The sequence below is a fragment of the Lutjanus erythropterus genome, chromosome 7, assembly GCF_056507025.1.
Source record: "Lutjanus erythropterus isolate fLutEry1 chromosome 7, fLutEry1.hap2, whole genome shotgun sequence".
Taxonomy (NCBI): domain Eukaryota; kingdom Metazoa; phylum Chordata; class Actinopteri; order Lutjaniformes; family Lutjanidae; genus Lutjanus; species Lutjanus erythropterus.
Window position 1 is genome coordinate 16,643,028 of NC_139323.1, and position 12,087 is coordinate 16,655,114.

A 12,087-nucleotide genomic window follows, 5' to 3' on the forward strand; every position below is an offset into this window, starting at 1 on the left:
CAATCTCACGACGCAGTCTCAAAGGAGAGTTCCCTGCCCTATAGTTGTATATTAATACTGGGTGGAAGCGACATACCTCTGAATTAGGTCGGTGGCACCTCCACGGCGGTGGACTCGCTGCACAAAGTTGAAGGTAAGGCCTCACACTCATTTTTACACCTAAAGTGGTTTGGACCCTGCATGTAAACAGACAATGGATTCAGAGGGAGGAAATGGTTTGAATGTTAGTGACCACCACCATCTCTATTTTTGCTGTATGCTGTGAAGTTAACGGTCAACTAAATAATCTTTTAGAATGTTTTTTTTCATTTGCAACAAAAATACAGGAATTAGTGACAAGGCTTTTCATTTGTTTATATTTTTAAATTCATATCAATCAAAATCAATTCATTCAGAATACATAACCCGAAATGTTACTCTAATATATGTGTTTCAGGAAGAGGAAGTGTTACTACCATGTAAATATCTGCATGACAAGTGATGTACATGGTGTGTTTCTACTGTAAAAGTCCTTACTGTAAAATATTGATTATGTCTTTATGCATTGACCAAACTTGGTGTTACGTAACACTAATAAAATATACAAATAATTAGTATCACATTACCTAAATCCTATGGAAATTTCTGTATGTCTTTATGACTTCAAAAAAAGAAGGCTGAATGGATATATAGTCTTTGTAGCTGTCTGTCGCATAAACAGTATTATCAATATTTGATTTTTGTGAATGACCAAAAAAGTAGAAACACCTCTGTGTTGAAATGTTATTTAGTAGAAGAGTATAGCAATAAATCCATAATCAAGCTGATAATGTCCAGTCTTTGTTGACACTGCGTCAGAGAAGTGTTGATTCAAACATCATTTTTGTAGCTATAGCTTGTACTTTTGTTTAGAAATGCACTGTAATGTAGGGTGTTTATACATACATACACACACACACTCTCTCTCACGCACACAAAAACACACACACACACACACACACGTATATAATGAGGTAGACAGATATAGGAGTAGCCCCATGCTTGCTTGAGAGCAGCTGAGCCTTTTACGTAAGCCTTTTTCATACCTAAATATGATATTGTTGCCTGTTATCAGTGAACCTGTTTACCTGAGAAATATTCCAAACAGATGTTTTTGAGCATTCCACAACTTGCAAATTCAGAATAAGCATACTGCACATGTACAAAAATCAATTAAGTTAATGAGATAAAACATTAAATATGTTTTTGTACCGTTTTCAACTGAGTATATGTCAAAAAGTTTAAATAAATTATCATATTCTGTTTAGGGCTGGGTGATATGGCTTATGAAAAATATCTTAATAGTTTTATCCTATTCTGTGGTATACAACATGAATCTCTATAGTAAAATACTGGCAGGGAACATTTTATTGCACAGTGAGTATTTTAGGTAAATTTTGCTATAATAATTACATACTTTTATTAGGGTTTAGAATACAGAATTTTTACTACTGTGTAGTTAGAACTGGGTGATATGGATAAAATCAAATATCACAATATTTTTTAACCAAATGTCTCTACAATGATACTGGGACTATATTACTACAATGAGATTTTTAATAAATAATCATCAGTAACAAAGATATAATTTATAAATATATATAATACAGATTTTTTTTTTTTGTCTTTTATTAAGTATTGTGCTGACTGCAGCAGCCATGCATACTCAAACTGAGAGAACCACTTCATCTTGTTCTATACTCTATGAAAGCCTCTATTATTCCAAGGAGTTGAGCCAAGTTGAAATTCCACAACCCCCTAACACCTGTCTGACAGATAAGTTTAAAGCAAGAACATTCAATACATCACATTTTACCTGGATGGTTTTAAGAGGAAAGCCAGAGGTTTCCAAAAAAATAGTTATATATATATATATTTTTTTTTTTCCATGATAGTAAAACAGAATTTAGAAGACTTAAATAAATGTATTTTCCAGCCACACCCATTATTACAGAATGATATTGATGTATTACTGTACACTCTCTATAGATGGTGAGAGAATTTCAGAAATTTGTTTCCTGTTTTAATGATTCCATAAATACTTTGATTGCAGCTTAATTTCTATGTATAGTCAAGAGTTTAAAACAGTGAATGCTATGTTTTTTGCTTTCATGGTGCTTTCCATTTACAATATACACACAGACAATGAGGAAAGATGATGCTATGAGTTAGTAGTTATTAGTGCCAATCTTCAAATAATTTATGCGTTAACGGACAATTCAAGCCAAGAACTGTGGCAAATTCTTTATTCTCCCAAGAGAGTATTCGTGGACTCTAATTTCCACAATGGCAGTTTACAAGAGACATGAAGATTGTACACTGAGGTCAAAAGCCACAAAATACTGACCGACCAATTTTTCCTCCTGTGAGCAGTTATTTTAACAATGGCTGGCAGGTCGCACAGCAACACAGCAGCAGATGGTCGAGTATGAGAAAACGGATAGAGACAAAAAAGAAGAAGTTTGATAGTTCCTTACTAAAAAGCAGGCTGGCTATAATTAGTCAGTAAGAAACAGGTGCAAATGTGCAGCAGCAGAGTAGTGAGCAGGCTCGGCCTCAAGAGAGATTTCACTCAGGAACCCTCTTTTTTTTATTTTCTGTCTCAATGTGTGTGTGTGTGTGTGTGTGTGTGTGTGTGTCCCTGCATGATTATTGTTTTCTCTCTTCCTGCTGTTACTTTTTATACAACGCTTAGTGTCACACACAAAGTATGCAGGTGTGCACGTTCTCATACAGACAAACAAACATGGGGCTTTGTGTCTGTGTTCTCTCTGGGCACAGGCTTGAATATTTTTAACCTGATGTGCGTCCTCACCACCGCATGTAGGGTGTGTGGCCTCTTTGAAACTTGTTTTGATGCCTCTGGCTCGGTCTGAATGGCACGTCAAAATTCGGCTATATGGTCAGTGAATATTCTGAGAAGTTGATCTGTAAGTACAGAAAGCAGAAATTAAAATGAGGACTTGAGAACTAAGTGGAACACTGCATGATAATTTTCAAGGTAACAGACTGAGAAGTTATGGTCCGTGCTTAAGAGAGTGCTTCAGTTGCTCATGTGTGAAATCCTGAGTGACATTTTAGTTTGCAGCTTATTTATGAGGTGTCACATGTAAGTTATGAACACTGTGATATCTGATTAGAAATGGGTTATAGTGTTATTTATAAGGTGTGAGGGAAACATCAATGGATCAAAAGTCATGTGTGTGAGCTCAGTGTGTGTGTGTGAGTCTGCGTTTCTGCATCTGACTGCATGCACACATGCTGGCTGTGGTTTCAACACAATGTTCATCCTTCTTGCACAGCTTCCCATGAAACCACCCACAAACCCACGTGAGTGAAAGAAGAGACTATATTAAAACCTGCCAGTACTGCTCTCAGACTTCAAAACACTGAATTTACCGTCTGCTCTTTGCAACAAAATAGACAAACCCTTTCTGAATGCACTGCCTTTTCTTCCCCACAGTGTAGAAGAATGAAGTGAGGCGAGTAGATAAAAGAGATGGAGGAGGGGGAAGTAGTGGCTAGGTGGACAAGTCCATCAAAGACAAAGGTGGGGGAGATAAAGTGAGAAACACAAAGCAGTGTCAGACTCTTGACTACACTAAAGAATGGACTCTTAAAAATTTGAACAGAGTGAAAAGACGTGTATACAAAAAATAATTTCTATATGAAAGCTCAAGTAATCACCTCTCTACTCAAGTGAACCAACAGACCTTTTTGACAGTAGCCACGCTGATATGAAATAGTGGGATAAACACGTGTGTTACCAGTGATGCTAATTAAGGTCTTGTTCCATTTAGTGTAACATAGCCTTTCCAGTGAGCCAGCATGCGCAACAGCAGCACAATGACTTTAATTTCACCTGAATATAACCTTTAGAATCATTGTTACCTCCTGTGTTTACTCTTTTATTTATTATCAAAATGGCTGCAGTGAAAAAGGTATATTTTTGGGTACAGCAGCACCATTCTGGCAAAAGACTTCTGCAATGTCAAAACATTATCTGTTCATTTTACATTACATTTTACATTTTTGATTTACTTTGCAAAACAGTGGCAGAGAGGTTTCTGCATGGTTGAAAGTCTCACATCCTGAGATAACCCATGCACATATGATACACACAAATTCTACTTCCTTCTCTATACATATTTATCCCTCTTACCTAATTGTTTTTAAATATTTCAGGTTTATAATTTATATTTATATATTATTCCTTCTATGCAGCTCGGTATGGCACACTTAATCTAGGTCTTCATATGCAGACGTTTAGGTTTAGTTTCAGTTTTTAATGTGATTAATCTGTTTGATTATATATGCAAACTCTCCAGATTGAGCTCAACAACCCATGATGCAGATCGGTGCAGTAGTAGTTTGAAATATGGAATTAGTTATGATTGCTGCTTTAGGAAATCATTGTTGTAAATAACTGCATATAAAGGCATATTGATTACCTTCTTTGTCTACTTAATGTTTCCTGGCACATTTTCTCATGTGGTCTAGACAGGCAGCAGGTAAGTTGAGGTCAGGAAGAAGGGGTTGAATGCTGGAGGCGCAAAAAAGACAAAGTTATGTGGCACAGAGTGCACTATAGTAGCCTCTACAGCTTTGAGGAGAAGGAAACAACACATATACACAACCTTATCTACCTAGTACTGGTTACTCCTTCAGGCATTACATGGCTAACATAAACACTTAATGGATACAAATGGACAAATCAAGGTAAATATAAATATTCTCAAACATCATCTCAGCACAATCCAATTACATGTTTACAGTGACATTAAACACCAACTCAGTTGTTATAGTTTTGCTGGTCTTATAAGGAATATGCTCCTCTAGTAATTTCTTGGAGCCAGTAATGGTGTTTCCAACAAATCTTTATGATTGAAATGCCATCTCTAAGCCTAGTGGATGAAATTCAACTTGGCTTTTAGAAGTTGCATGCTGGGCAAGTTGCAGAAATAGCATAATTAACTCATTATCAGGTAACATAAAGCAGCAAACCAAATGTGTCAGACTTCCCAGAGTAGGTTTATCGTAATGTTAATGAGCTGCATAGTGCATATAAAATATTAAAAAAACATTTCTGGTCCAACTGTTATGCCCTTATCAGCAGTGTTAGGCAAGTTACTCAGGAAGTGTAATAAGTTGTTTTTCACTTATTTCCCCTTAAAAAAGTAAGACTATTACTTTACACATTACTTGGCAACAAAAGTAATTTATTATATTATATTACTATGTTACTTTTGTACGTTGGCAGCCTCATTGCGCTCCAAAGTTGAACTGCTAAACCAGTGAAATCTTTTGCTGTTCGGTGTCCAGATGTCAGCTGTGGTGGAAACAAACTCAACATCTGTGTGTGGCCTTCAAATTAGCTTCCATCACCATATATTCTCTTGAGGAGCCAAACAAGCTCAAAATAATGATAATAACTGGTGAATAATGTCAATCAGTGTTTTCTAAAGCCCAAAGACACCCTTGAATGCCTTGTTTTACTCCTAACCCAAAGATATTCAGTTTACTGTCATAGAGGAGTAAAGATTTGTCAAACCAATTAATTGTCAGAAAAAAATATTTGTCAAACCAATTAATCAATCATTAAAATAGTTGTTGATTAATTAAATAATTGATTAATAATCGATTAATCATTGCAGCTCTATACTCATGCTATTGGCTAACTAACAGCAAGCAAATAGTAAGAAACAAACTTGTTCTAACAAAAATGTGTCAAGTAACTAAGGTTAGCAAGGTTGCAGATAAGTTCTATAACGTACAGTTTCAAACTTTAATCTGAAAGGGATGGGGGAATAGGACTGCAAATAAAAAAATCTTTACAACATGTAATTAACATTTGGGCCTTTGGGATTTCTGAACATCACAAGCACAGACTTAGACTCTCAGATCAACTTTCCAAGTTAAACTAGAAGCAAAATTCTAGCTACATCCAGTTCTTAGCAAATAATTATTTCATTACACTAATTATTCAAAATGCCCAACATGCAACTCTTGCTGACCAAGCTGAATCTCATCTGTTAAGCTGATAGATAACGATTAATAGGAAATAACATTTCTGGGTAGCATATAGGCCATATAGTTTTCAGCAGAATAATGAACTTCTTGAAATTAAAGTGATCTATTGTTGACTTTTCATACTTTTTCCCCCATAGGTGACAGCTGTGGACTTCAGAATCACACATAAAAAGGACTGTGTAGTCTCATAGACTCCTACAGTGCTTTCAGTGAAGCCAAACCAAGATAAAACAAGGTCAAACCCAAACCAGATAAAGTTACCATTGTTACCAGAAGGAAATACCCCTATTAGTCAACCTCCAACACAAACTCTCCTCTGTTCCTCAATTTCACGGCTCTGTTGTTACTCGTTTATCATCCTTGATGGAGTCCCTGTCATCACCTTTTCACTCAGGCCAAGACAGCCATATGTTACAAAAGGAAAATGACCTGGTACGTAAGGGACCCCGTCGCAAAAGGGAGTTCATACCAGAGGAGAAGAAGGATGCCCTCTACTGGGAGAAACGTCGTAAGAACAACGAGGCAGCAAAGCGGTCACGGGAGAAGAGGAGGATGAATGACTATGTGCTGGAGACTCATCTCATGGCCCTGAAAGAAGAAAATACCAGGCTTAGTGCTGAATTAATGGCCATCAAAGTGCACTTTGGTCTGGTTCACCCTGCAGCCTACACCACCCACCAGAGTAACCACCTACCACACCACATCCACGGCAGCACTCAGCCTGTCCCTGCTACGAGTACAAATCATCAGGGCCTGCAGAGGGACTACTATTGGGGCAGTAGAGACCCTCCTGTCGTGCCAAGCCACCAACCATCTCACCCTGTTTTCATTCCTGCATACGCCCTGCATACCATGAGAGGCTATTCATATTTTAACACACCCGGTACCACTGGTTCTGGCCTCCTTGCTCCCCTCGTCCTCCCTCAAAATCTCCTGCCCACCCATTTATCCCGTCCCGGAGCTCCCATGTTGAATCCCATTCCTACGAGAGGCACCTCAGATGAGGAGGAGGAGCAGCAGGTCCCTGGGGTGTTGTCCCTGTCCTGCTCTGCTCCACCTCGCAAAATCACCTCCAGAGGACACAGAAACCACTCTCCACCAAAGCAGTACATGTCTGACTGATATTGAGGGGTGTGTCTACTGTACAGGTGACTGAATGAAAGACAAAATTCCCTCTTCTCTATATATACTGTCAAATATTCTTGCTGATGCTGTAACTTTAAGAGCTCTATTTTTGTGAATAGAGTGCTGCAGGAGTCCTAAAATCCAGATTTGAGTTAGCATATTAGCACTTCTGGTTCCCTTGTCTCAAAGTCAGTGAGTTTTTTTAAATGAAATTAAGAGATTTTAAGTTTTGTTCTACAACGTAAAGAAAACGGAGAACACTAGACACTTAATGATGGTGGAGTCATGTGACCCTGGTCTAGTTTGCTTAGCTTTGTACTTCTGGGGATTGCACTTATGATTCAGAAATCCAAAAAGAGGTGTTCATTTGTGAGGATTATCTAAGTATTGTAAACTTTTGTATGCCATGGAGCATATTTTCTGCACTTATCCAAAATCCAGGGGAAAAATCCTATTGGCCCTGTGTAGAGTGAACCAGTCCAGAGTGATGCTAACTTCCGGGTCGGCCTACAGCAGGGGTTTTCAAAGTTTGAAACGTGGGCCTCTCCTCAGACAAACCTGCCCCCCCCCCCCCCCCACACACAGTTTACTTGCTTTGTTTTGTTCAATTCCTGGATGACTATGGGAACATTTTGGGCCAAGATAGGCTCATAATGCTGTTTGACATAACTTCAGACTACAAAAAGTACATCAAAAAAGTCTTTCCAGAAGTATATATTAGTTTCTGATTCCAGCAAAGTGGAAAGACAGTAAAATGCCCCCTATACTGCATCTCTGGCCTAACTCTTCAACCAAATAACACACTGTTATGGTTTTCTATGTAATCTTCTTTTGAATAACTAATGTATTAACTAATGTAATACATTTTCACCTCCATTCCCTGAGCCTCCCTTGAAACTGTTTAGAGCGCCACCCCACCCACATCATACTTTGAAAACCTCTGACCTAAAAAAATATATCATCCCTGTAGCACTCTATTATTGCTGCATATTGTCATCAAAAGCACTGTATATGCACAAGGCATGCAGTCCTCTACACGCCTCACTTTATGTGTCACAGTACACAGTTCAATGTTTGATTAAAGCTTACACTGCCACCACATGAACATTTTGCCCATAAAAAAAAGTCAGTAAGCATCTGAATAGAATCCATACATGAGTTCACAGCATATTACACAAAAATAGAGCTCTGATGCTACTTCTGCTCGTCTGTGTGTATTTTCTTCAGCATGTCAAAGTTCAGCAGATGTTCAACTGTGGGTTATGAATAAGATAGGAGTACTCTCTGATGTCAGCTCACCATTCTCACTATAGAGGTCCGCTTACTATTCAGCCACCAGCCGTGCAAAAACACATGTATGAATTCTGACCACAACTGTTACAAAGTGTATACGAGTCCAATGTCAGTTTGTATTTTGTCTCTGTTTACTTTATTTGGTGCTAATGTACACCTGTTAACCAGCAGTTTTAGTCTCAGCTACATTCATGTATAATTAAGTATTTCCCTCCCTATTTCTGTACAGTGAACTGCAGTTGAAAACATGTTAATCCAGATATAATGTTTTTAAAGTCACACTTATGAACTATAAAAAAAAAAGACAACATGGGGTTTTATTCCAGTCTTTAGCTGCAACAATTAGTCGATTAACCAATCAGTCAAAGAAAATTGACAACTACTTTGATAATCAGTTTATTGTTTCTAGCATTTTTCAACCAAAAATATCAAACATTTGTTGGTTTGAGTTTCTTAAATGTGAGGATTTGCTGCTTTCTTCTGACACTTTAAAGACTAAATGATTAATTGATAATGAAAATAATCGTTGGATGCAACCTTACCCTGGACTGAGATTACATAGACTGTAGGCAACAACCTCCTTCTGAATGGAAACTGTGAGTTATAGTGATGCTCTTCTTTGGTTTCCTGTGTGGGCAGAAATAGCCATCTTCCTCCATGCTTTGATTAAAGTGTGTCTGAATCCTGTAATATGCCTGTAAGTTTGGGGATGGCATTCTGTTGAATATAATTCAAATTTTAAAACAAAATTAAATTTTAAAATTGTGAACAAGGTCTTAAGTTTATTCTTTTATAGATGTGAAACCATGCATGGCTCACAAAGGTCAAACAATCACTCTTTTTTTTCTACAACCTAGAACTGGTGCTTAAATCACCATGTTAGCCACTTTCACAACAGAGAAGGAGATAAAATGTGTCCGAATACAGAGGACATTTCCCATCATACTGTTGCCTTTGGCAGATTAAAAGCTTGTGGGCTACAGTGTTCAAAAAATATATATCAGTCTTTGGTCCAAAGAAAAGGAAAACTATTGTAGTGGGTAACAGAAACAGTAGCTAACTACTGTCTTCTTTTTGTTGGCATGTGTTCTTTCTTTCAGTGTATTTGTGAGTCAGCAGCATTCCAGGCTACAGCAGATTGTTGGTTCTTTGCCCGACAGTGCTGATGGCAACATTGCTGCTGTCCAGGCAAACAGCCAGGCACACTGCTGGCTCACAGACACACTCAAAGAAACAGTCAAAGCCAACACAGGAACAAGACAGCAGCTGACTACCGAGTAAGTGTTTTTGTAATACTACACTTTATGTTTATGGATATGTTTATGGACAAGACTGCAATAACTTATCAACAGCTGGAGATATGTCTATTAAACATGGAAAATGAGGCTGTGAATTGCAGGTAGTTAGAAGTGCCATATAATCAAACCATTGCTACATCAGAGATCGGGCCAACTTCAGAAACGATTAAATTTTCATGACACATGGAAAATTTGCTTTGCCTAATCCTTGTAGGATCAACACTTAAAAATTTAAACAATCAAAAAACAATTTGACTACTAACAATGGGAATTCACAGAGTCTGGCACCTTGTATCAGGGTTTCACTCAGTGTAGGATCAGCTTAGGCACAGTGGGCCAAAGGGCTTGTAATACACTGTGCCTAAGCATAAAGGAGTTTTTCCAAGGATGTAATTTTAAGATGGTTTAAAACAACAGTTACAGTGGGGCAGCTCGGTTGCATACACAGATATAATGGTTGGAAAGCTCACCAGCGACATCTGTTAGCTAAGTCCCTCCCCTTCAGATGCCACCCATGGGACCTTATTTCAGAAAAAAATATGTACAGTAGTTAACAGCAAGAGACAAATATTTTTGTTGATCCATTTGAATTGTGCCATCAATGACACACATAGTGTTTGTCAATTTAAAAGATAATTTTACAGGTCAAGAAAGTCACTTTTATTTATTTTTTTGTTGCTGAAAACACAGTATTTAAAGACTGTGCAGCCAGATTCTTTGTAAAAAAAATAAAAATAAAAAAATCTTCACTTCAACACTCACAACAGCAGCACCCTGACTCTGTTTGACCTGGATGAAACCTTAATTAGTATCATTGATAACACTTGTGTTCACCCTAGTATTTCATGTCAAAAAGACTGCTGTGAAAAAGGTCTTTTTATTTGTTATATTAGCAAGAGACACCTAAGTTATAGACTTATGAGTGTTAAGGTAGCAGTTACGTTGTAAATAGGTACAGATGACCGATTTATTTCTCTCAAATTATTTTCTTAAACTGTTAGACTCAGTATATTTTTCAATTGCCATTTAACCCTCTCTCTCCCAAACAGTTTTTCAATAAATTACATTATCTTGTTTTTGTCAGGTGAACAGTAAGCATGAAGTAGCTAGTTCCTTTACCGTGCTAAAACCGGTTTCTACAGCTTCAAAAAGTTTGGCTAGCTCAACTCAACAACATCGCTTCTGTACAAAGTGTGTGTGGAGAAAATTCTGTCGAAAATACGTCAAAATGAAACATACTTAGTTTGACGGAGGAAAAAGAGGCCAAATGTTGATCTTGAACATACAAGCAGCAAAGTCAGCTAGCTTACCGGTATGTTCGTGCGTCTTCGGAAGAGAGGATTACTACCGTTAGCATTGCGTTGCCATGTTTCACTCAGACGGATGTATTCACCTGTCGGCGTTGGCATTTGTAGGAGGGAACCGCGAAAGATCTCGCGAGAGTGATCATTTTGCCCGACACCATAAGGTACGTTCGAGATGAGCTGCGCCTCCACCACCACCAGGAGGTGGAGACAAAAAGCTGCAATCAAGTCGGACAGTTTCCAGCAGACTTCAGAGAATATACACGAAGAGACATCCTGTTAGATCACCTGTAGGTTATCTGAAGTTTGGAGACCACGTTCATAGCTGAAGCAATAAAGTGTGTTCTTAATCGTTGATTGAAGTAGAAACAGAGACCCCCCCCCCCTTCTGTTACGTGGAGCATTTGTTCTTTTATCTGCATTGTAAAGCACTTTGAAACTGTTCTTCTGATAAGTCACATATAAAAAAAAAAAAATTATTATTATTATGAGCCACAAGATATCTGCTTGTTGACAGATTAAAACGTCATTGCACAACATAAGACTAATATATCCAGCGTTAAATATTACAGTTACACAGAAAATTAGTATTATATACAACACGTGGTGTTTGTTGTCAAAATTAAGAGCCAATCGGAGCTTATCAGCTCATCAATCAGGCTACAGTCATGTGGAAAGCAACTGCGGGGAGCTTCAGTTTTTGTGGATTTAAAGCACTGTAGCATTTATTTCTCAACCGATGTCAGTGAGTATGTTTCTAAGTGCTTTTATTTTATTTTATTTTTATTGTTTTACTCGTCTACATTGTAAACGAGGTCTCTACCTCAATGTATTTCCGAGTTAAAATAAAGGTTGAATGAATGAGTGGTTTAATATTCATGGTTCCATGATCCAAGTAGAGTAAGTTAGAAAAAAAAAAAATAAATAAATAAAAAAAATCTTACTGCATGTTAATCAGTAACTCTTTAATCTAAAATTATGTAATTTGTCCTCAGAAATGTTGTGTTTGACTAGGAAGA

At 37.6% G+C, this 12,087-nt stretch overlaps 1 protein-coding gene and 1 long non-coding RNA gene across 3 annotated transcripts; one reads left to right on the top strand and one right to left on the bottom strand.

Annotated features, from left to right (window-relative positions):
* nfil3-4 (nuclear factor, interleukin 3 regulated, member 4) lies at window positions 1-7,373 on the top strand. The gene is made up of 2 exons (XM_084722195.1): window positions 1-133; window positions 6,186-7,373. The coding sequence occupies exon 2, from the start codon at window positions 6,412-6,414 to the stop codon at window positions 7,168-7,170; it is 759 nt and encodes a 252-aa protein (XP_084578321.1). The 5' UTR covers window positions 1-133; window positions 6,186-6,411; the 3' UTR covers window positions 7,171-7,373.
* On the bottom strand, window positions 77-11,137 carry LOC146323822 (uncharacterized). Of its 2 annotated transcripts, none has more exons than XR_014771179.1 (5): window positions 11,075-11,137; window positions 6,518-6,636; window positions 4,470-4,561; window positions 2,834-2,946; window positions 77-176 (listed from the first exon to the last, which is right to left on the bottom strand). It is a non-coding gene; the product is annotated as an uncharacterized LOC146323822 (long non-coding RNA). The 2 variants fall into 2 exon arrangements; XR_014771180.1 differs by lacking the exon at window positions 11,075-11,137 and adding an exon at window positions 10,235-10,286.
* Window positions 11,138-12,087: the final 950 nt, after the last annotated feature.

Coding starts and splice junctions, on each gene's coding strand:
- nfil3-4 (XM_084722195.1), top strand. CDS start 6,412: ATGGAGTCCCTGTCATCACCTTTTCACTCAGGCCAAGACAGCCATATG.